We start from the raw sequence: 25,288 nt of genomic DNA, 5'->3' as shown, positions 1-25,288 counted from the left end.
ATGAAGGGCGGGGTGTAGGTCAACTGGTTAAACCTCCGGGTGTGACTTTATGCAAATCAAAGGAAAGCGCTGGGCGGGTGGACTCGGAGCAGTAGTCTAGCCTACAAGCCCGGTAGCTCACATTCAGGGCCAGACTCCAGTCTGAACGGACACTTGACAAAAGACGTTGAACCTTCAAGAAAACGTGGGGAGAGGAAGGTGAGTACACAAGCCTCTCTGGAGACCGGGGGAAGGAAGTGTAGCTCCGGGAGGGAAAATAGAGATAGCTACAGAGAGTCGCAAAGCAAGAGAAAGGAATCTGCTTCTGAGAGGTTAAGAGACTTCTTCTTATCCAAGTCCATCATTTTACAGATGAGGAAACTAAAATCTCGGAGAAGTTAAAAAATTTGCCCGGGGTCACACCGCTAATAAGCCTCGGAGTCCTAATTCAAATCCAGGTCGGGTGGTTCCACTTCAGTGCTCTCCCTTCCACAGTGCTTTCATAGAGAAAGAAGCATGAATCGGGTTTCATGTATTAATACTGAGTTTGAAAGAGGAATTCTTTCTTCTTTTCCTAGAACAGAACTTTCTAGGAAACTAATATTTGAGGATTTCTTATCCAATTAACCCTCTTCCCTACCTACCCACACATCTCGTCCCTATTCGGTTTGTACTTTGGAATCCCCCAGCCTCTTTCCCCAGTGGATCTAGGACTGCCTGACCAACTAGCCTAGAATATCTTACCCTAAATTGTCCTACTCCCCCTCTACCAATTAATACTGGTCCCTCCCTCCCCCCTCTATTTTTATTCCCATCATCCCACTTCAGAGTGAGGTGGAGTTGAGGAAGATCAAGGAGACAAATGAAGTTCAAGGAGCAAAAATAGTGTGAAATGCTTTAGGTTTTTAATAGGTGTGTCTTTGGGGGTGAGGGAAAGCATAAAGAAAAATAGTTATTTTTAGAGCTAGAAAATACTACAGAGATCTAATCCAAATGCTTCATTTTTGCAGATGAGGAAACTAAGATTCAGGGAGCTGAGTGAATAATAGAACCAAGAGTAGGAAGACTCCCGATCTCCTAATTTTTAATGCAGTTGTCTTTCCATTGAACCATACTGTCCTAGATGGGGGAAGGAGGAAAAGACTGACTGGACAAAAACCTGCTAAAGAACAATAGATAAATGACCCTGATAGAAATTTCTGGCACAGTGCCAGAGGAAATTGGTGGATCTACTTTGGGGAGGTCTACCTACCTTGATTCTATTCCAGTTTTACTTTTTATAATGGGAGGAAGCAGGTCTTGACCATCAGGGTAGTGCTGAGAAGGGGAGAGTTGGTGTCTGTGCCTGGCTGGCTGTAGGAGTATGGGGTTGGCTATACCAAGTGAGTTTTATCCTCCTCACATCATTCCTTGCCTCTTAGGCCCTAGGATAATCATGTTTAGTACATGGTTACTAGCAATGCAGATGGTTCTGATTGGACCCTGGGATCCAGTGGGTAAGTAATGACATACTTTGGGAGGCAGAAAGTCAAATGGTCCAGTACTCTTTTCCTTAGTTCTCCCCTCTGGACCTGAAGATGGGAAAAGCAGGAGTTGGGATGAGTGGGAAAGTATCAATGATCTTGCTCTGTGAGGCTGAAGGATTCTACCAGATTGGATCAGCTCCCAACTCACTGAACCTTTTCCTTCTCTCTAACCAGCCACTACTCAGGTCCAGCTGGTTTGGGCAGGTCAGGATGTTCTAAACCTTAGGGGTGACAGGAGTCATTATTCCTGGGGAGGGGGGGAACTACATGTCCTTAGGCAGGCTTTAGGAATGAGGAACAGGGGAGGGACAGGAGCAGTTACTTGATTCCTGAGGGAAGAGAAGGATCTCCTTTTGGGGAAATCCAAGAATGTCCAATGAAGAGGGACAGGACAGGAAATTTTCTGCTTTCAGGGGCTCAGGAGTCTTCTGCCATATTCTGGGAAGTACAGCGCTATGATGGCTGGTTCAACAATCTGAGACACCATGAATTGGGCTCCGCAGGTACCAAAGGGCCTGGGTTAGCTGGCTGTGAGGCTTAGTATGGTGAAGGGAAATTCTTGGGACATGCAAATCCACTTTCCTGGGATGGCCAGGAGGCTGCAGAGGGGTGCTTGACCAGTAGGCGGAACCAATTGCTCTTCCCTCTGAAACATCTCTCTATACTGCCTTTGGGCACAACCTGGAGAACTAAACCTTGGCCCCAGGCAAGGGTAAAGAGGTCTACTAAGGACGTCTTAATAGAGAACTAAAAAGGACCTAATTTTGGTTGGAGGGGTTGGAGTTTGGCTAAACCCAGGCCAGGGTTCCTAGCCAAAGCATAACATCATTCCCTCCTGGTCTCAGGCTCCAGGCTCCAGCGTTTGGTCCCTGCTACATACTCAGATGGCGTTTACCAACCCTTGGGAGAACCACACCTACCCAACCCCCGAAGCATCAGTAATATTGCCATGCAGGGTCCCTCTGGGAGTTCCTCTTTACAAAACCGCACTGTGCTTGGGGTCTTTTTTGGTGAGGAAAATAGCCCTCTTCCAGAGACACTTCCCTGGACAGAAGAATGGGGAGGATTGTGGGAATCTTATTCTCCTCAATACCAGTTCCACTGTCAGGTTTGAGTTTAGTCCTAACACTGGCCTTGCCCTCTCTTCAAAGAGACCTAGTGTGGAAAGAATAGGTTTACAGATTCCCAATCCCTTATCCCCACTCCCCTTTTTCTCCCTCCTTCCCTCTGGAACAAAAGCTATACTTGTCCTTTAACTCTTCTGCATAGATTACCTAGTCCCTCCCTCGGAGATTTAGCTTGGAAAAAAAAGAGGAGGGGGCTTCTTTCTGATACAGTGACCAGGTCTTGGGAGGGAAAAATGTTGTCTTTTTTCCAGTCTGATCCCTAGCTCTTCCTGTCTTCAGGCTACCATGTCCTCTCTGAGGTGGTGAGTGTGGAACGGCCAGGCTGTCCTGCTGAGTTTATGAACATCCAAATACCTAAAGGAGACAAAGTATTTGATCCAGACTACACAGGGAATATAGTGCTGCCTTTCCAGAGGAGTGAGTGGGACCCACACACAGGGCAGAGCCCTAACAATCCCCGAGACCAGGTGATTCTAGAAGAGACCACAGTCACAAGAAGGTCTCAATCAGGCTCCTAATTAAGTTCAGGATGGTGATAAGAAGCTAGTCAGACTTTGGAGGGCTTTTTGGGTGGGGGAGAGGAGGAATGAGGGATATTATCTGTGAGGCTAAGAGTCAAATGGAACTCCTGGGTGGATACTTGTTCTCCCAGACAACTTACTACTATACAGACCCTCACACTGCTTCTTATGTCTCTCCCCAGATCAACCAAGTCACTAGCTGGCTGGATGGCAGCGCCATCTACGGCTCCTCTCATTCCTGGAGCGATGCACTAAGGAGCTTTTCTGGTGGGGAGTTGGAATCAGGGCCAGATTCTGCTTTCCCCAAGGATACTCAAGGACCCTTCCTCATGTGGATAGCACCAGACCCTTCCACTGGGCAGCAGGGGCCCCAAGGGCTTTATGGTGAGTCTGGGGAATTTGGAGAGCTGTGGGCTTGGGAGTGGTCTAGATTAGGAAAAAAGAAGAGATGGGGAGGGGGGAAAGGATGCAGATCTGTTTGGAGTTTGGAATCAATAGGAGGGATAGAGTTTACTTTCCTTTTCTTGTGTTGGTTGTAGCCTTCGGAGCCGAAAGGGGAAACCAAAATCCATTTCTGCAGGCACTGGGCCTCCTCTGGTTCCGATACCATAATCTGTGGGCTCAGAGGCTGGCCCAGAAGCACCCGACCTGGGGAGATGAAGAGCTGTTCCAGCATGCCCGAAAGAGAGTCATTGCCACCTACCAGGTCAGATACCAGCAGCTTCTAGTCTTTCAGCTTCCCAGAAGGGGTAATAATCCTTTCCACCCTCAGGGCAGAGAGCTGTATCACAACTAGAACTCATTTATATGGTGCTTATAGTTTCTTTCTTTCTTTCTTTCTTTCTTTTTTTTTTTTTTTCAGTTCAAAGCCAAAAATATTTTTAAAAATTTAATCAAACATCATAGAATATAAAATGACAAGAAAAAATGTCCACATGCACACATGGGGTTCTCCCACAGATATAGGTTACCACATCACCAATGAGGCAGAGTACATATACAAAGAACATGTAACCAGAGAACATTCACATATCTGTAGGGCACACATGTGGCTAGAGTTGCCTTAATGTTTTTTTTTTTTTTTAAATAGTATTTCATTTTTTCCAAATACACGCAAAGATAATTTTCAACATTCATCTTTGCAAATTCTTGTGTTCCAAATTTTTCTCACTCTCTCCCCTCTTCCCCTCTCCCCAAGACAGCAAGCAAATCTGATTGATGTTAAACATGTGCAATTCTTCTAAACAAATTTCCATATTCATCATGCTGCACAAGAAAAATCAGATTAAACAGGGGAAAAAAAAAACAAGCAAACAACAACAAAAGGTGAAAAAATGAAACAAAACAAGAGAGAACATTGTCATTTGACTAGCAGAATATCAGGGTGGATTCAAAATATATAAGAACAAATTACCAGATCAACAAAGTATATATGTAAATGGAAGAAATATTCACAAGTGTCCATCTTTTCTTTGCTTCTTTTAGATTGTTCTTTTGTTCTCTGCTGTTCACTTTTTAAATTTTATTCTTTCCCCCCCCTTTTATCCCCCTCCCCACTCCCAAGAAGGCTATAGTTAAGAAAAGATATATTTATATATACATACATATCTTTGCTATCCCTGATGCCTTGCTATTACTTAACACACACACACACATACACACACATAACACACACACACACACACACACATTTTGCTTCCCCATTCACCCATTTCCCCCCCTCTATTTCTTGATAGATTGTGGAGGGTGCTATACCCTTCAAGACACACACACACACACACACACACACACACACACACACACACATGTTGTTACTGTATACAATGTTATATATAATGTTGCCTATTTAACCCATTCCTGATGGGAGTAAATTTTCAGAACTATAAACCCTCTTCCCACCTCTACTGCCTCAGTGTCTATTCTTCTTCTGTATCTCACTTATATAACATAATTACTATTTTTACCTTAACTCTGCCCCAATCTTTCTTTTGAACTGCCCTATTGTTGATGTCAATCTTAAACATATGGTATTCCATTTCCCATGTTAAAAAAAAACATAAATAATTTTTCCATGTCGAGTTTCTTGAAATTGATCTTTGATATTAGCTCTCATATGTTGTTTTCTATTAATTTCGAGTTTGGTTGATAGAAAGTCCTGAAAATCTGTAAGTTAGTTTTGAATATTCACTTTTTCTCATCACTATTATAGATAACTTTGCTGGATATGATATTTTTGACCACAGGCTTAGTTCTTTTGATTGTCAATAAATATGATCCCAAGACTTGTAGACTTTTATTGTGACTATTGATAAGTCCTGTTCATCATTGTTTAAAGAATAATAGTATTCCATTACATTCACATATCACAATTTATTCAGCCATTCCCCAGCTGATGGGCATCCACTCAGTCTCCCATTTCTCTTGCCTGACTTCTTACCTCCTCCCAGTCCTCTCTTCTCATTCCCCTTCTTCTGCAATTGCCATCAACCTCGCATTTCTCTCTCATCTCCTCCTCATATAGAGCATTGTCCTGTATGAATGGCTGCCCAGCTTCCTGAATAAAACCTCACCGCCATATGAAGGTAAGAGGGAAATAGGGACAGAAGCTCAGGGCTGGCATAGGCTGAGGGAGTGGAGTGTTGGTGTAAGCAAGAACTTATGGAATGAAGAAGGACTGGAGGGAAATGAAAACTCATGATCTTACTCTATCCAGGGTACAAGTCATTTTTGGATCCCAGCATCTCACCCGAGTTCCTAGCAGCCTCCAAACAATTCTTCTCCACTATGGTGCCCCCTGGTGTCTATATGAGGTAAGGGAGGGAGTGGGCTTGTGATGGAGAATGGCAGGGGTGGAGTTTCTCCTGAGGAGTTCACTTTCTGTCAGCTTTCTACCTATGCCCCCAATCCCCATACACTCATCTCCTGGGAATGATGACAAGAAAGGGAAGATGGGCAACAGGTTAGGAAACTGGAGTTGAATGTAGGGTTGGGAAAACCCTACATTCTGGAAATCTGGAAATCACTGTCCCTTAATGGATCTTACACAATGAAATGATGATACCCTTTTTTACACAAAGCCTTTCTTGATTTCCTAAATGTCACCTAAATGCCCTACATTTGTTTTATATCTATTTGCATATGCATATTTTGTCTGCCCCAGCAGAATGTAATCCTTTTGAAGACAGGAACAATTTTGTTGTCTTTGTATAGCTAGTATCTAACATGTAGTGGGCGTGTCATAAATCTTAGTTGATTAATTGATCGATTGATTGTTGAATAACTTTCCTTGAGTATGGATTAGAGTTAAAGATTTCATCAATAACTTACATGCCCATGCCTAGGGTGAAAGTTAAGAGTTTCTATTCCTCTGCCAAACAATCAAATATCAAGTCATCTTCCATATACAAGATCCTACAGCAAATTTCCTAGCTCTAGCTTCCCCAACAAATGTCTCACCTTGATCTGTTTCTAATTCTGACTTCCAATAATCTCACACTACTTTGGATCTTTGCTCCTTCCGCCCATGACTTCCTATCATCATTCCCACTGTTCCCTCTATTTCAGAAATGCCAGCTGTCATTTTCAAAAAATCACTAACAAGGGCCAAGGTACCTCCTCAGCAATTAGAGTCTGCAACAGCTACTGGAATCGAGAGGTTAGCTGGGGACTTGGGGCAAGAAAAGACTGGGGTCCCAGGAGGTGGGTTTCAGTCTTCTTCCTGTATTTATTTCAGCATAAAATGACAATTTTCATTTTCTAGATTCCATTATCCCAGGTTGGTTGTGGGAATGACAAGAGCAAGTAAAAGGAGACCTTGGGGACAGCTGCTTTGAAGGGCAAGAATCAGGAAAGGAATGGAGAGTTGAAGGAGATTTTACCTAGTTAAATCTAAAGAAATCTCCAATAAGCATTCCCAATAAATGGCCACCAACCTCTATTCAAAGACCTTCAGTGATAAAGAATCCATTGTTTCTCAATGAAACCTATTCTCTTTGTGAAGACTCTTAATTCTTAGGATATTTTTCCTTACATCTAGTCCAAATCTGCCTCTGAAACTTCCACCTATTGTTCAAGGGATGAGAAACAGGGGCCAAGGGAACCTAATATAAAGACCTGAGCTGGGGAGGGAGAATACTCGAGAAGGTCTTTTGTACTAAACCTCAACTATAATGTCCCATTCAGAACCCAAATCTTCGAAGTGCAGAGGCAGTGAACGAATTGCTCCTGGGAATGGCCTCACAGATTGCAGAGCGAGAAGACAGGATTGTGGTGCAGGATCTGAGAGGTATGGAAACAGCCGGAAGGCTGAGATCACTATGGACTGGATCCAGGGGTTAGAGAGGTCTTAGGTCAGGAAAGAAGGGAAAATATTGTAAGGCATGAATAGGTTGAGCCTCCAGGGTTGACTGGAAAGAAATTGATCTCTTGCCCAATGCCAAGGATGGCTGAGTCAGGGACAAGTCTGTGTGTTCACATTAGTCAGATCTAGAAGAAGGAGTAAAGATTCAAGCTCTGGGGATCCTTAGATCTTAGTTCGATCATGGCCAAGTACACCTTATCTATCAACTATCAACTCTACCTATCTCTAATTTAGACCACGAACTCTAACTGAATCCAACCTGAAGGGACATCCAGTGATGATAATAATAGCTAGTATGTGTGTGTGTGTGTGTATATATATATATAGTACTATACATAATATATGCTAGTTATATATATATGCATGAGATATATACATATATGTATACATACATATATACATAGGTTTGAAAAGTATTTTACAAATATTATCTCATTTTTCACCCTATAACAAAACCTCTAGATGCTATTTTTATCCTCATTTTACAGATGAGCAAACTGAGGTAGAGATCAAATGATTTGCTCAAGAGCACACAGCTAAATGTCTAAAGTTGGATTCAAAATCAGGTTTTTCTAAATCCAAATCCAATCCTCTGTCTACTATGTCCCTGAGTTTCTGAGTTTCCTGTGGTCAGAAAAGGCTGACTCTTCTCTCCCCAGAACTAGGAGAGTGGGGGGGGGGCAGGGAATGTCAGTGACTAAAGACTAAAGAGAAATTAGTAAAGTGAGGAAATGATGGTGCAGAATCCCCATCTGCTTCTGATGTGGGATGGCTGCATCTTTGCTTTTTCCAGATTATTGGCCTGGCTCTGGCAAGTTCTCACGAACAGACTATGTGGCCAGCAGCATTCAGAGAGGCCGGGACCTGGGACTGCCCAGCTACAACCAGGCTCTTGAAGCTATGGGGTTGAAGCCACTAGGGAACTGGACTACCCTCAACCCCCACCTGGAGCCAAACGTGAGAAATACTTTCTAATCAGGAATAGTCCCCCAGAAAAGCTCTCCTTCCCAGGACAAGTATACCCCAATTCAGTCTCCCATTAGACTGTTAATTACTCTGGGCCTGTTAGAACCCCAAAACAGGAGCTAAACTCACTAATCCCCAGAAACCCAACAGTGTCCCAGAGTGTATACAAAGAAACACTGAGCTTTGGATCAAGCAGTGGTGAGAGGGAGAATCAGAAGTGATTGCTAAAAAGTCAGCCTGCTAGGAAGTTGTTGTTGCAGACATAAAGTCCCAAGGGTCATCTCTAGGTCTAGAAAGACATCAGTCTCCTACCAAGACCCAGAGTTAAAAGTAGGTAATTATATAATTATAAATATATAATATAATTATAATATATTAAAATAAATATATAATATAATAACTATGATATATATTAAATAATTATAAATAAATAGAACATATTCCTCTGTCAGAGAGAAAAAAAGAGGAAGGCACATACTCCAAAGAGGCTGCCTGTGACTCTGGGGGGCATTGTGAGATAAAGCAAGAAGTCTTAGGGAAGACAGCTTGACTATAGGTACAATGATGGAGAGAGAGGGCCCATTCCTTCTTCTGACCTAGCCTAACCTGTGAGTCTACTTCTTCAACTTCTTCTGCCCTCTCACCATCAACTCACAAGGGAACATGCTGATTAAGGACCTTAAAGTATGAGGAAAACCAATAAGGCAGATGCGGAGAAATCACCTAGAGCAATGTCCTTCATTCCCAGGTCCTGGAGGGGATAGCCACCTTGTACAACCATAGCCTGTCTCATCTGGAGCTGCTCCCAGGGGGCCTCTTAGAGAGCTACGGGAACCCTGCATCCCTGTTTTGCAACATTGTCTTTGACCAGTTTGTTCGATTACGAGATGGGGACCGTTACTGGTTTGAGAACACAAGAAATGGGTGAGGGCTTGTCTGAAACATCTAGAGACTTTATCCCCCAAACTGGCCCTCAGTAGAGATATTAAATCCTCCTCCTCTGACATAGGACCTTAACATAGGCTTCAGTTAACATCTCCATCCTTTACATTGCCCCCTTGGATGAGCCTTAAAAATCTCCTGATAATCATCCCCAATACAGGCTCTAATTCTTGTTTCCTTTTATCCCTACTATGACTAAACTCTGAATCTTCAGATCTGATATGTATCTCCTTCTCATTCTTTTCTAGCTCTTCCACTTTATTTCATCATTTCTTCGACCTTTTCCTGATATTGGCTCCTGGGGTTATGAAAATCTGCCTTCTTTTCCCTTCATTCCAATAATTCTCAGCTTTTCTCTTACCTCCACTTAGACTGTTCACAGACGAGGAGATCATTGAGATTCGAAATACAACCCTCCATGATGTCTTGGTAGATGTTACTAACGCCAGTCCTGATAACCTGCAGCTCAATGTCTTTTTCTGGCATGAAGGTAAATGATCATGGAAGAGGGACCTGGAGAGAAGGGACCTTGCAGAGATTTATTGGGAGGAAACTGTGGAAGTGATCATTGTTGTATGATTATGCTTGGGTGTGACCTAGAAAAGTGTCTTGGAAGACAAGTCCATCTGACTCAATGTCTGGTCCTATACAAACTATGAAGCCTCAGGTAGAAACAACCTCAGCAACTTAGTGGTTTTTACTTGGTAGTATTTTCTTTTTCTTTTAATTTAATATTATTTTTAGAACATATTTCTTTATGAATCACATTGAGAGAAAAATCAGGACAGGAAAAAATATAAAAAGGAAGTGAACATAGCATATGTTGATTAACATTCAATCTTCATAGTTTTAGGGGGTTTTTCTGGATGCAGATGGCATTTTCTATTCAAAGTTTATTTGGATTGCTTTGGATCTCTAAACCACTGAGAAGAGCCAAGTCTTTCATAGTTGATCATCTCATAATCTTGCTGTTTCTGTATACAATGTATTCCTGCTTCTGCTTGTTTCACCCAGCATTAGTGTATGTAAATCTTTCCAAACCTCTCTATTGTCAGCTTGTTCATCATTTTTATAGAACAATAATATTCCATTATCTTCATGTACCACAACTTATTCATCTATTCCTCAATTGATGGGCACCTACCTATTTTCCAATTCTCTGCCATCACAAAAAAGAGCTACTACAAACATTTTTGCACATGTAGGTCCTTTTCTTTCCTTTATGACTTCCTTGGTATATAGCAGTAGTAGCACTGCTGGATCAAAGGATAAACACAGTTTTATAGCCCTTTGGGCATAGTACTTGGTAATATTTTCAAAGAATTTGGACGGGGGGACACAAAGGAAGACATGCTATGCAATGAGATCAGTGGAATGTGCAAAGGTGCCCATAGGCAAGTAGGAGTTTGGAAAGGAGGCACAATATCCTTTTAAAGCCCATAACAGAAAGAGATAGAAGGTGAGTGCGAGATAGAATCTTTAGGGAGAAGTTTCTTGCCTCAAGTTTGGATGCTTTTCTTTTCTCTAGGAAACCCCTGCCCACAACCCCAGCAACTTGAAGAAGGTGAATTGCCACCTTGCGTGAACATGACAGTGATTGACTATTTCAAAGACAGTGGTCCTGGCTTTGGGGTTGTTATTGTAGCCCTCTTCCTTCTCCCTTTAGGTAAATCATCCCAACCCACTATTTCCCTCATACTCCCTCTATTTTTCCTTCCCTGAGTTTTCCCAAGTTATAAGCTATTCCTCTAGTTGTCCGACAGGCCCTGTCTACTATATCCCAATACACAGTAAATGAATCACCCAGATACCCTTTTCTGGGGTCTGGATTCAAGGATAGTCTGGTTACAGAAGAGGCAATGATAGGAGCTCTTGGGAAACTTGGTGTGATGGGCAGGGGACAGGGAGGGAAAGGGCTCTGCTCATCAGTCCCTGCTGACCCTTTCCTTTCATCTCCTCCTTCCTCACTCCAGTGAGTCTGTTCATTGCCTGGGTGGTAGCATGCTTCCGAGGCAGAGAGTTCAAGAAGCTACAGAAGAAAGAAAAACAGAGTATAAAGAAGGAAATGCCCATGGAGGGGATAGCAGGTGAGAAAAGGAAGAAGAAAGGGCCAGGTAAGGTGGGGTGAACTGAGGGAAGAGATCCAGATGAAATGGGGATGGGGTCATGGAGGGACCAGGTGAGACGGAGGTTAACAGAGGAAAAGAATCCAGGCAAAGGTGAATTCCAGATGGGGAGATCTTCCAAATGAGCAAGAACAATTAAAGTGACAGAGTCTCCTCAGGACCTAGGGTTAGGGTTAAAAATCTAGTCTTCACAACTCCAATAGACTTGTGATAGGAGCCACCGCATCTAGAGAGAGAACTATGGAGACTGAATGTGGATCAAAGCATAGTATTTTTACTTTTGTTGCTGTTATTCACTTGGTTTTCTTTTTCTTTCTCTCCCCCCCCCTTTTTGATCTGATTTTTCTTATGCAGCATGATGAATATGAGAATATATTTATAAGAATTGTACATGCTTAACCTATCTAGGGGAGAGGAAGGAGAGAAGGGAGGGAGAAAAATTTGAAACTAAAGGTTTTGTAAAGGGAATGTTGAAAACTATCTTTGCATGTCTTTTGAAAAATAAAAAGCTCCCTCTTCTTATCCTACCTTAATCCCCTTCTCTTCACCAGCAATGGAATGGCCAGGTCCAGGCAAGAGGAGCTGTCCCATCTACCTACAGCTGTTACCAGAGAGATCCCTCCGAGTGCTAGATGAACAACTATCTATTATCCGGACCATCCAGCTCCAGCCTTTACAGCAGATGAACCTGATCCAGTCAAACAATTGTGGCCGCCGGGCACTGCTACTCAAGATCCCTAAGGAATATGACATAGTAGGGCCCCTTGGAACATCCCTTTTGTTCCCTCTTCCCACCCTTCTATCCCTGCTTGCCACACCCTTGAGTCTCAATTTGTTTTCAGAAATAACCCAAACTCAGGCCCACTTATTCTATTAGAACCTCCTCTTGCTCACTACACTTAATCTTTCCTTCCATTATAGCTATGCTGAGAATTATTGCATCCTTTCCTCATCCAAAAAGTCCTTCAGGATTTGGGGGGATGCTACATGGGAGCCTGAACAAGAAGCCAAAACTAGGAGCACTTCCTTTTATTCTTGTCCTAGGTATTGATGTTCAATTCTGAGGAGGAGCGGGGTATCTTTATCCAGCACCTTCGGGGTTACTGTGCCCATTGGGACCTGGACTTTGGGCTGTCAGAGATTGGAGAAAGAGACCTGCTCAAAAAAGCTGTGACCAAGCAGCAGCGAGGGCATATCCTAGAGACCTTTTTTAGGCACCTTTTTGCACAGGTACCACAGACAGGAGTACATGTATAAAGTAGAACAGAAAAAGGATTGGAGATGAAACTGGAGGTGTCTATTATGTGTTTGCTTTTCTTTTAAGATTTGTAATTGGTTCAACTTCTAGTCTTCAGAACTTTTCAAGTTTACTCTCCAGCAAACAGAAAATCTCTAAATTATTGGAAAACTTTTGGTTAGTCTTCTAGTTAACAAGAAATTTCCCCTTCCTTGGCCCCAAAAGGAAGTAAAATGTAGCTTAGAGTACAGTTGACTCTAATTAAAGTTTGTTGTTGAACTGAAATGAATCATCATATACAATTTTTCCAAAATATGTATATAACTTATATCAAATTGATTTCCTTCTCAATGAGGGAGAAAGAATTTGGAACTCAAAATTTGAAAAAAAGAATGTTAAAATTGTTTTTATGTGCTATTGGAAAAATATTTAATTATAAAATATCTGTCATTCTTGCCTCCAAGACAGGAAAATGATACTTAGAACTGGGTCTTTCCCTAGGCCTGAACTCTTCTCTCCCCCTCTTTCCTCCACTGTCCAACTTTAGGTGTTGGACATTGACCAGGCAGAAACAAGGAGCTGGCCTCCAGATTCAGATTTACCTCAGAAGGTTCGAGAGGCCCTGGCCTGTGAGCTAAGCAGGGCAGAATTTGCAGAGTCCCTTGGCCTTAAGCCTCAGGCCATGTTTGTAGAGGCCATGTTCTCCCTAGCTGACAAAGACAACAATGGATACTTATCCTTCAGAGAATTCCTAGACATCCTGGTCATCTTCATGAAAGGTAGAGGAGGGAAGGGGTGAACTTGGCTGGGGTTGGCTACACACCCAAACAACCTCAAAAATGCAAGAATTTCACATTGCTCTTCTCCTTCCCCAGGGGCTATTCTCTGATTTCTGGGTTTCCAGTCTGACTTATTGCTCTTCCTATCTACTGGAATAAACCCTGGACTGAGAAAGGAGCCAAGGGACCTCAGAAATCTCAATTTCTTTCCCTATTTTCTTAGGCTCCCCAGAAGATAAATCCAAGCTCATGTTCACCATGTATGATCTAGATAAGAATGGCTTTCTCTCTAAGGAGGAGTTCTCCACTATGATGAGGTAAGGGCAACTCTGGTGACTGGGATTTAATATGAGTTTCCAGAAAAACAGTGACAGGAAGAGAATTTTATGGATAGAGAAGTGTTGTTTCCAGCAGGAGATTAAAATAAGGATGTCAGAGATATCTGCAAAAAAGTATTATAAAATGGAAGGGAATATAAATTTACATACAAGAGAATGTAAGAATTCACAATCTGCAGGAAGTACTACACCTAAAATATCTAAAATAGACTCCCCCAATCATTTAAAAACTGTCCAAAAAGAAAAATGGCAACATTTCCCCTGGATATTTTGGTATTTGTTAATTCTGCCCACCCTTACTCCAGAGACATACACTATAATCTCTAGGACAATACTATGAATAATAAATATTAAATCAATACTAAAATCATAGAGCTTAGTTAAGGAGGAACTTTGGACATCATAATTTTATTATTTATTAATTAGATATTTATTAGTTGAAACAATGAACAGATTAGTGAGTGAATGAATTGGATGAATTTAATGAATCTCCTTTGGTCATCTGGCACTCTATTAATCATACTGGCAATAAAGATAGTCTTTCTTATCACCAACCCAGCTGTCTAGAACCTAAGCCCATTTTTGGGGGGGGGAGGGAGTTTGTTCTACTGTGGAACTAGAGAACAAATAATAAGCATCTTTTTCATAATAACTTTAATATAGCTGAATACTATTTTTATATAAAATATCCCTCTTTGGGTTAAACAGCCCACAATCCTCTAATCTTCCTATCTCTTTAATAATTTACTTCCTTCTCAAATTGTAAAAATACAAATTAGACACAGTCCTCTAATACTCACTTCCCAGTTCTTGAAAATTTCCCAGGTCATGCACAACATATGATGGAGATATCTCTCTAATTATCCATATCATCAATGGAAAAAGTATTGTAAGAATTGGGTTCAAATCCCATCTCTTCACTTGTCTATGTGACCTTATGACTGAGGAAGTGATTATTTTGGGGAGTGACTCAGACAAGGACAAAAATGCCAAGCCTACTTGCTCAATATACTGTCTTGTACAAAACTATGGAAGTCTTTCATCCCCATCAGAAGATCTGGGGATCTATAGATCAGATCTATATTTAATGAGTGCCTAGTTTCTTCATCTACAGATTAAGAAGATTAGTTATAGCTAATAATGGCTAGCATTTATATAGTGTTTTAAGATTTGCAAAGTACTTTACAAATATTGTCATATCCTCACAGCAAATGAGAGATAGATGCTAATTATTATTTATTATTCCCATTTTACAGATGAGAGAAGGGAGGCAGAGACTAAGTGATTTGCCCAGTGTCACATAGCTAATTGTCTGAGATCATATTAGAACTCAGGTTTTGCTGAATCCGAGTCTAGCTGTCTATTTTCTGTACCATTTGACTCTCTCTACACTAGAATAGATGACTTCTAAGATCCCTTCTAGTTCTAATCTATGATCCCATGATTTTCAGTGTTTTTCTTTAATCACCATTTTTGCAGGCATCTATTCACTCTACTTGCCATTATGGTTCCTTCCAAAGAAGGCTGGTGAAAAGAATAGGGCCAGGTGTAGGGAATAGGAATAAGAATAAGAATAGGGCCAAAAAGGGAGAGAGAATACAAGAGAGGTTGGTACATCAGCCATGTTGTGGGTTCCTGTCAGTGCTGAGCTATTCATGCTGCTGGAATCAAAGATGAGAAAACTGAAACTTCTAAAAATGGTCTTCTCTAAGGTTATGCAGTTAAGTGGTGTCTGAGTTGGGGCTCAAGCTCCCACCGCCCAGTACTCTTTCCACCAGGCTGCCTTGCTTTTTTTGATGGACTGTTTCTCCCGTTGGTCAAGGTCACCAGTTCAGTTCCAGTATTCTGAGCTGTTAGCAACCCAACCCAGCTTAGTGTCAGCTGCAGACTTTCTCAACTCCGCTTCCAGGTCACTGATAACACCTAAGATAATCATCAAACCTACCTGCCCTACCCTGCGTAGGATCAGTCTGACCTTACTTGCCTTCTGTTCAGTCTCTGGTCCTCTTGCTGTTTTCAACCAGATCCTTCATCGAGATCTCCAACAACTGCTTATCCAAGGCTCAACTGGCCGAGGTGGTGGAGTCCATGTTCCGAGAGTCTGGCTTCCAAGACAAGGAGGAGCTGACCTGGGAGGATTTCCACTTCATGCTGAGGGACCATGATAGCGAGCTCCGTCTCACCCAGCTTTGTGTCAAAGGTAGAGGATGAGGAGGGAACAAAGCAGGAGAAATAGTAATAAAAACAACAACTTACATTTATATGGACTTACTATGTGCCTGAGACTATGCTAAGTGCTTTACATCATCATCTCATTTGATTCTCTCAACGTTCCTAGGAGATAGGTATTATTAATATCTCCATTTTACAGATGAGGAAACTGAGGCAGACAGAGGTGAGGTGACTTGCCCAGAGTCACAAAGCTAGTAAATGTTTGAAGCCAGGTTTGAATTCAGGTCTTCCTGATTCTAGCCCTGGCACTCTAACTACTGCAACATTTAGGTGCCCTTTCAGGAAAAGAGATGTCATTGAGATCTTTCTTGAGAGTATATATGTGTGTGTGTGTGTGTGTATATATGCACAAATGCATATATATACACATATATGTTATTTATTATATCTATATGTACACATACATGTACATGCATTCTTGGACATATCTATATGTGCATATACACACATGTATTCTTGGATACATCTATTTGTACACAATTATATATTCATATATATCTATTCTTAGGTACATCTACATCTACACACATATATACATGTATACACATGTATATATTGGGTATATCTATATGTACACAATATATAATACATATATATGTATATTTGTGTGTATATTCTGCCACGATGCAGAAGAAATCAATCAAAACAGATTCGAAGTAGGAAGATTTGGGTTCAAATTTCATCTCTTCTGTGTGACATTGAGAGTGACCCCAGGGAAAGTCACTGAGGAAGTGACTGCTAAGAGATTTATAGGGCAAGTCAAGGCTTAAGAGAGAAAATTTTGGCTTAGATCACAACTGGTTATTGGGGATACAAATGAGGGGATACAGTTCTACTCTCTAGAACTCAGCTTCTTAAACTGTAGGTTGCAACCCAGAGAGTCTTGTTACTGAATGTGGAGGTCCAAAAATTATGATTTATTATCAGTAAATGTTTAATTTAATTTGTACTCCTATTTTATGTACCTTTATATCTGGGATCATGTAAAAATTTCTTGGGAAAAAAGGGGTTTCAAGTGGAAAAAGTTTAAAAAACTCTGGTCTAGAACATGCAATGTTAAATTATATCCTAGAACCTTTGGGCAGTTTGGTGAAATCTATAAACCCTATAGAATGATGTATTTAAAATGCATAAAATTAAATATATAGAATGAGAAAGAAAGCAAATTATATTTTAAAAATTATTAAAATATTAATATCATGTTCCTGGTACCCAGGTTAGGGATTCCTGCTCTAGAATGTGGCCAGGTTATAAGCAGCATAGAAGGTTGGACTGCTGCAGTTGGAGCTAGGAAAACACAAGTTCTAATTTTTCATCATGGCCCCCAGAAAATGTCCATCACTCTTGACCACTCTTCTTTATCTGCAAAATAAGGATGATAATAGTATCTCCTTCCCAAAACTGTGAGAATTAAATTAGCAAATATTATTCAATATTACTATATTATTATATAACATGATATAAATAGTTAATTAAATAATTTATATTATTTTTCCTCCAAGTACATGTTAAAACAATTCTGAAACCCTTTAAAAGTTTTGAATTCCAATGAGTCTATATTAAATTTTTAAAATTTTATTATTAAATTAAATATTAAAGTGATCTACAAACTATACAGAACCATAAACCAATATTATCATTAGAGAACACTCTTTCAGAAGAGTGCCAGGAAAAAACAAGGAATATATAATTGTGGGGGATAATATTATTTTTTTCAATATTTTATTTTTCCAATTATATGTCGAGAGCTTTCAATACTCATTTTTGTAAGATTTTGAGTTCCAAATTTTTTTCTTTCTCTCTTCCTTACCTTCCTCCTCCCCAAGTCAGCAAGCAATTATTATATGTGTACAATCATTTTAAATATAGGGAAATATTATTATTAAAAAAAGAAAAGAAAAGAAGCAAAACAAGGAGTGCTATAGATTGGGTCTGGAGAAAGAAATTTCATCTATGATCATTGCTGCAATTATCTTGGTCAGAACCTCTAGGGAAACCTATTCATCTTTTTTTTTTTCCTCCCCAGGTGTTCCAGATATCTTTAGGCAGAATATCAACCATCGAGTCTCCTTCATTGACAAAAACCGGGCAGGAGGGTGAGTAGAGACCAGGGCTCTGAGAGGAGACCACAATTGGGTCTTACGACCTTTCCTGAGCTACCACTTCTTTCTTCATTGCATAGCAAAGTGGAGACAGCTAAATCACCCCCTAAGGAACTTGCAGTTTGATACCCTTTTTCCCGTACCCCTTTCCTCCCACCACATAGCCTTAGTTCGTAGGATTTATAGCTGGAAAAGAATAACATTCTGGATTATCAAGGTCTGGAGATAGTAAATGATTTGCTTAAAGTTAAGGCAAATTGGTAGAGTATCAAAAACACTGATTGGAGACAAAAGATGTGGATTTAAATCTTAGCTCTCCCACCTGTTTCTGATGTTTCCTCATATGTAAAAAGAGAAGATTGAATCATGTTCTCTACTCTAGCTCTATAAAGCATGGATACAAGGCTCTCACAGGTAACAGAAGTTGAGCTCAGACCTCTTAATTCCAAATACAGGTTTCTGTTTACTGCTTTTTACTGTCTCTATTCAAGGCCTGCCTGCTTCCACCCTCACCTATCCACATAATCTGCTGGAATCTCTTAAATATACATAACGAAAATATACCCCTTTGCTCTTTTCACAGCATGAATTCCAATGGAGTTGAGATTCTACCCTCAGAGACCTCTGAGCCTGGCAGCACTGGGATGAGGAAGAGGTTTGGCAAGAAGTAAGTCTCAGAACCTTCAGCTGGAGACAGGATTCTTGACCCTCTGAGACCCTAACTGTGTGTGTATGTGTCTGTCTGCCTGTTTGGCTTTGGAAGTGGAGTCTCTCCCTATGTTTTTCTTGGCTAATAAAGGGACTCCCATTATCTTTGGGAACTTATACTTAGGAAACTCTAATTTTTTCTGTTGCAATCCACATTTGAAACGGCCCCTTCCAACCAAATACGTCCTTCTGCCCAAAGTAATCCATTTTAAAAGTCATTTACAATGTTAATTCCCAGTTCAAGGAATGCCTAGGCTCCCAAATTTTGAGTAAGAGACTGGTGCCAAGGAACACGTGCTTGCGGAAAAGAGAAAGGGAAGGAAGCTTGAGAAGTCACCTGTCTCTGATATATTTTAAGTAGAGAAGCAAAGGAAGGATTAAGGTTCTGAAACAAGATGGAATAACCTGTAGCTTTCAAAATTCAGTTCAAAAGCTATCTTTAACATGAGGCCTTCTCTGATCTCCCTCCAATTGATAGTACATTCCTTTTCCCTTCAAAGTATCTTATCTTTATTTTTTATATATCTACATTTAAGTACATTTTTATTGATATCTTTTATTTTTATATCTGCCAAATTTTCCACATTCCTACCATTTCCCAGGGAGTTAAGATTTATAACAGAATTTATTTTTACGCTCACATGTAAATGTTGTTTCCCCTGATACATTAAAAGCTCCTTGAGGGCAAAGTCTGCTTTATTTCTGTCTTCCAACCACTTTTGCCTAGGAATTGGATGATGAAATTTATTCATTCATTGATTGATTGCCATTCTTCCAGGACACATACTCTTGCTCCACGACTATACACAGAGGCCCAGAGGGAAAAACTTCATGGAGGGCAATTCTTTCAGAAGCTCCAGCAGTTTAAGCGTTTTGTGGAGAACTATCGGCGACATATTGGCTGTGTGGCTATCTTCTCTGCCATCTGTCTTGGGCTGTTCGCAGAGCGGGCTTATTGTGAGTGTCTCTAGGGACAACATCCAAGTAATCTTCATCCAAGAAAAGGGGTCTTTCATTGAGAATAAAGCACCATGGAGAGAAATAGGAATCCTCCACCCATCTAATTTGGCACAGGCAAATAGGAGTAAGCATTTATCAAATATCTACTATAAACTAAGCACCAAGCTAGGTCCTAGAGTCCAAACACAAAAATGAAATAATTCCAGCCCTCAAAAATTTTACATTGTGAGGATATAGCATAGGCACAGATGTGTGTGTGTGTGTGTGTGTGTGTGTGTGTGTGTGTAGAATCTATACACACATAACACTATATACACACACATATATATAATACATATTTGCATATACACATATAGGTGGATATATATATATATACATATACATATATATATATATATATATATATATGTATGTAGGTATGCCTATATACACATGTATGTGTGTAGATACAGGTTATTTTTTTTCTGTGTGGGGGAAGGAGAGGCCCTAACAGCTAAAATGGCAAGAAAGATCATATGGAATAGGATCTAAGCAGAACTTTGAAAGTATTTATTTTTAAAAGTATTATACTTTTCCAAATACTTGTAAAGATAGTTTTCAACCCTCACTTTTGCAAATCCTTATGTTCCAAATTCCCCCCCACCTCTTTTCTTCCTCCTCCCTCCCCAAAACAGAAAGCAATTTGATACAGGCCAATCATGTGTAATTCTTCTAAACATATTTCCATATTTGTCATGCTGCTCAAGAAAAACCAAATCAAAAGGGAAAAAAACTTGTTTGTGTCCATTCTTTACCTCAGATTACGCTTTTGGTTTACCAAGCTCGGGCATCTCTCAGACTACACTTGTGGGTCTCATTCTGTCCCGAGGGACAGCAGCCAGCATCTCCTTCATGTTCTCCTACATCCTGCTCACCATGTGCCGCAACCTCATCACCTTCCTACGGGAGACCTTCCTGAACCGCTATGTGCCCTTTGATGCTGCAGTGGATTTCCACCGTTGGATTGCCATGGCAGCTCTCATTCTAGCTAGTAAGGGACCTTTGAAAGTACTCAGACTCCCCCCCGCCACCGCCTTTCCTTCTTTTACTTTCTGTTCAAACTTCTGCTTGGGTCTCAACTTTGACTAGAGTAGTCCCCAAGTTGCCTCAAGATGACCTTAGTGTTAGGCTTGGAGATGGCATAAGAAGAAGGAAAAAGGTCATAGAATTTTTTTGGGATCACATATTCAGAGCTAGAAGGGCTCTTTGAAGCCAACAACATCATTTTACAGATGAAAAAGCTGAAGAAATAGAGAATTTAAGTGATGTTCGATTTAGTAAGTGTCTGAGGTTAGATTTGGATCCAGATTTTTCTGACTCTTAAGTCCAAGGCTTTGTTCACTATTCCTCACTGTCTCTATTATTTATGTCTCTAGAATATATGGGATGTGTTTCTGATTAATCTCCTATTGTCTTTCTGTCTTGTCTTCCTATTTCTCTAATCATTCCACTTTTTCAGTCTCATTTCCCCTTCTATGACTCTAATCCCGAGTCTGTTTTTCACAGTTCTGCACAGTGCTGGCCATGTGGTAAATGTCTACATCTTCTCAGTCAGTCCACTCAGCGTGCTCTCCTGCATCTTCCCAAATGTCTTTGTGAATGATGGGTCAGTATAGATCAAGACAATTCTAGAGTCAAATGAGAATTATCATAGGAGGCTATAAGATAACTTGTCCTCTTGGTGGTTTCTGGAGGTGGGGAGAGAAAGTACAGGAAATCTCTACCTATTTGTCCAACCAGCTTTGTGAAGGTCACTGGGCTCCTGGGGGGATGTGGAAAGAAATCTTTGAGAGTAACACAATGGAATTGCCTCTTTTTTTTTTCTAGTGGAAGCAACTTTGTCTCTTTGAGCTGAATGGATAGTTTTTGTTGTTGTTGTTGTTTTGGGGATTTTTGAGGGGCAGAGTCGGATAATTTGTGCTCTTCCTTGGGTTCTCTTTGGAACCAGAGGAAGAAAGTCATGGGAACTTGGCAGGTATGTCTGGCGTTTTGGATTTATCACTCTACTTGTAGAGCTGCTCCAGCTCTCAACCTGGGCCAATTACCTTGGATCTTATTATCCCTCAATTCCATCCCTCTCTCCCTAAACCACTTGTAGGGTATCAGATGGTCTGGAGACAGACAGACACATACACACACACACAGATACAGAAACAGAGGGAGAGAGATAGAGACAGAGACAGAGAGAGGAAGAGAGAAGGTTGAGGCACTACTTCTTTCCCTGAAGCACCTTTATAGGCTAGGGAAAAGGAATTCTTTGCAAAGATAAGGAGTCAAGCCAGGTTTTAGCTGTTAGGGTTATAAAAGGAGGCAATTTATAGAACAAGGGCCAGACCTGAACCCCTTTTTGCTAGATGAGGCTTTTACTCTTCATGTTTTGAAGCTCAGTCTCTCTTTATCCATCAGGTCGCAGCTGCCCCAGAAGTTCTATTGGTGGTTCTTTGAGACTGTTCCAGGTAAGGAGCAGGGTGGTATAAGGCCGATAACAGGAAGGTAGAGTTAGATATGTGAACCTCAGATTCTCTACTTATAAAATGAGTGAGTTGAACTAGGAGATTTCTAGAGTATCTTCCAAGCCTAACATTCTGTGATTATATGGTTTATGTTTCTTGGTATTTGTATACCTGTCTGCAAAGATAAGGGAGAAAGTTAATGGGATCCTCAGATGTCTTTCCTTCATCTTGGGGGGACGGACTCATTTGTCCATCTCAGTGGGAGTAGGATACTGAAGACAACACTTGACTATAAACTAGCGGTCAGGATATATCAGGAAAGGGCTCTTTTTTAACTCAAAATAGGACAAGATAGGGGAGGCTCAGTCATAGAGGTCAGGACAAGGTCATTTCTTCCTTCCCTTCATCTTCCCTAGGCATGACAGGAGTGCTTCTATTAGTGGTTCTGGCCATCATGTACGTCTTTGCCTCCCATCACTTCCGCCGACATAGTTTCCGGGGCTTCTGGCTGACCCACCATCTCTACATCCTATTTTACATCCTGGTGAGGGGGACTTGATTGAGGCAAAACCTCAGTAAAAGAAATGGGTGTCCCAAAAAGAGTACAGAATGGACAAAGGGACTTACAACCTCCAGGCTCTGGTCATAGTAGAAACATGATAGAGACTCAGGGGTCCTCATGCTTGAAATCAGTCTTGAATACCCTGGCACGGGCCTTGTGTGAGGGTGGAGAAGAGACAGAGCTCAGGGATACCAGTGGCTCTGAACTATACCAATGAGATTTTTTTCCCTAGATCATCATCCATGGTAGTTTTGCCCTGATCCAGTTGCCCCGTTTCCACATTTACTTCCTGATTCCAGCTATTATCTATGGTGGGGACAAGCTGGTGAGCTTGAGCCGGAAGAAAGTAGAGATCAGCGTTGTAAAGGCTGAGCTGCTGCCTTCAGGTATGGGGCTCTGTCTGGGGATAGAAGCTATGGACATAGCTAAGGGTAGGACTGCTGGAGGACCATGGAATCAGGACCTCGTGGATTCACAGAGCTCTACAAGAGCTTCATTCTTGCACTGTCCCTAAATAGTGTCTCTTGTAGAGACTGAAATAAACTTGTAGACTAGAAAATGTAAACATTTATGTTTCTATACCAATCAATTCTTATTAGTGAGTGCTTAATATACACCAGATTTCAAAGAAAGGCAAAAAATAGTGCAATTTCTATTTTCTAATGGGGAGACAAGATAGAAGTAATTAGGTACATATCAGGTATATTATGAGGAAAGGGACAAGTCAGAGCCCCTTATACTCCTCCTTTTATCACTTCCATCCCTCCCCACACTTATTTGGTAATGATGATGAAATGACTCAGAGAGAACTCTTAACAACCTCTTAGGAGTCTGTGGCTCCCCATGTCCTAATCTCTTAGACTTAGGAATTTAGACCCAAAAGGTAAATCCTAATGGGAAGAACTGATGGAACATAGATTTTCTGAAATCTTCAAGTAGTTAGATCATCCCGTTAGACAGAAGTGTCTGGAAGCAGGGGACTATTTGGCCTTTTTTATCTCATAGTGCCTCACACAGTGCTTGGCACATAGAAAGTATTTAAGTATTTGTTAATTAGTTAATTGAGTAATAAAGAAGAGATGAATCAATGGCCTCAGTCAACATGGCTGCCTACTTCCCTGGCCAACTTTTGCTCTGAAATTTCTCTGGATTCTCATGGTTTGTAGGATGGGAAAGGATCACTGCCAGCATTCACCTATGAGAGAAATTCCTAAGGATACCTTCTGATATTTTTCATAATAGTTCTTTGATCAATGTTCATTGGATTATATTAACCTCTATCCTCTCCATTCCCACCAGGTGTTACCCACCTGCAGTTCCAGCGGCCCCAGGGCTTTGAGTACAAGTCAGGGCAATGGGTACGTATTGCCTGCTTGTCTCTGGGTACCACAGAATACCATCCCTTCACACTCACTTCTGCACCCCATGAGGATACACTCAGTCTGCACATCAGAGCTGTGGGGCCCTGGACCATACGACTTAGAGAAATCTACTCACTTCCACAGGAAACAGCTGTGCATTATATCCTAAGGTATCCCTCTCCCTCTTGTTTCTGCTAAATACTTCAGGACCCCTTCACTATACCCTGGATTTAATGATACCAGATTCCTCAAAGATTATTTCTAGCTTAAATCCAGGGCCAACTGCTCCAGATGTTCTAAGATACTATATATCCTGGATCGAGCAAAGAGGAAGAAGGGGTGCCTCATTAAAGCCAATCTTATATGAAGTCTCCTCTTACTCTTCCTTTCCCATTTCTGAACTCACTACTAGATTTTGTAGCCTGACTTTTCTTATCTTCCTCTTCCTCCTGGCAGCTGTACCTGGATGGTCCATTTGGGAAGGCCACCAAGAGTGCACAAGTTTGAGGTATCTGTGCTGGTGGGTGGGGGCATTGGGGTCACCCCATTCGCCTCCATCCTCAAAGACTTGGCCTTCAAGTCATCAGTCAATAGCCAACTGCTCTGCAAGAAGGTAAATCTTTCTCTGGTCCCACCTAGGCTGAAGAGAGAAAATTATTCCCCCTAATTGTTTCGGGATGACATGTAGCTATTCTGGTCAATCATGGCAAATTTACATTTTTCAGTTCAATTCAACAAACATTTTTAAAGCATTAACAATGTGGCAGGTATTCTCCTAGGGATACAAAGAATAAAAAACTCAAGGAGTTTGCATTTTTGAGGATAGTAAAGGGAAAGCTCCAAAGGGGGGAAAGAGAGGACATAAAACCCGAATTTCTCTGCTACTGAAATCTATTGTCTAGGTTCCTCTCCTTACTCCTTTGCCATAGGAAGCTAGTGGGTTGTCATGGATCTTATTAGGGCATCCTAG

The 25,288-nt window shown here is 41.1% G+C and overlaps 1 protein-coding gene across 1 annotated transcript in view; it reads left to right on the top strand.

Annotated features, from left to right (window-relative positions):
* The first annotated feature begins 82 nt into the window (after nucleotides 1–82).
* DUOX2 (dual oxidase 2) overlaps nucleotides 83–25,288 on the top strand; it is a 26,278-nt gene continuing 1,072 nt past the window's right edge. The window contains 33 exon segments of the mRNA XM_074289513.1: nucleotides 83–198; nucleotides 1,401–1,475; nucleotides 1,919–2,008; nucleotides 2,351–2,515; nucleotides 2,912–3,099; nucleotides 3,336–3,537; nucleotides 3,693–3,859; nucleotides 5,675–5,735; nucleotides 5,867–5,963; nucleotides 6,718–6,808; nucleotides 7,336–7,438; nucleotides 8,307–8,470; nucleotides 9,228–9,403; nucleotides 9,793–9,911; nucleotides 10,950–11,087; nucleotides 11,395–11,508; nucleotides 12,099–12,301; nucleotides 12,592–12,777; nucleotides 13,332–13,563; nucleotides 13,787–13,880; nucleotides 15,926–16,101; nucleotides 18,160–18,229; nucleotides 18,819–18,902; nucleotides 19,722–19,900; nucleotides 20,703–20,933; nucleotides 21,449–21,548; nucleotides 22,349–22,398; nucleotides 22,812–22,939; nucleotides 23,190–23,343; nucleotides 24,257–24,457; nucleotides 24,460–24,488; nucleotides 24,775–24,812; nucleotides 24,814–24,931. Coding sequence (XP_074145614.1) covers nucleotides 1,415–1,475; nucleotides 1,919–2,008; nucleotides 2,351–2,515; nucleotides 2,912–3,099; nucleotides 3,336–3,537; nucleotides 3,693–3,859; nucleotides 5,675–5,735; nucleotides 5,867–5,963; nucleotides 6,718–6,808; nucleotides 7,336–7,438; nucleotides 8,307–8,470; nucleotides 9,228–9,403; nucleotides 9,793–9,911; nucleotides 10,950–11,087; nucleotides 11,395–11,508; nucleotides 12,099–12,301; nucleotides 12,592–12,777; nucleotides 13,332–13,563; nucleotides 13,787–13,880; nucleotides 15,926–16,101; nucleotides 18,160–18,229; nucleotides 18,819–18,902; nucleotides 19,722–19,900; nucleotides 20,703–20,933; nucleotides 21,449–21,548; nucleotides 22,349–22,398; nucleotides 22,812–22,939; nucleotides 23,190–23,343; nucleotides 24,257–24,457; nucleotides 24,460–24,488; nucleotides 24,775–24,812; nucleotides 24,814–24,931 — 4,209 coding nt within the window. The 5' untranslated portion in view covers nucleotides 83–198; nucleotides 1,401–1,414.

Source organism: Sminthopsis crassicaudata, chromosome 2, assembly GCF_048593235.1.
Source record: "Sminthopsis crassicaudata isolate SCR6 chromosome 2, ASM4859323v1, whole genome shotgun sequence".
In the NCBI taxonomy this organism is placed as follows: domain Eukaryota; kingdom Metazoa; phylum Chordata; class Mammalia; order Dasyuromorphia; family Dasyuridae; genus Sminthopsis; species Sminthopsis crassicaudata.
Note: the sequence above shows the minus strand (reverse complement) of the source record. Positions and strands in the feature narration are given on the sequence as shown.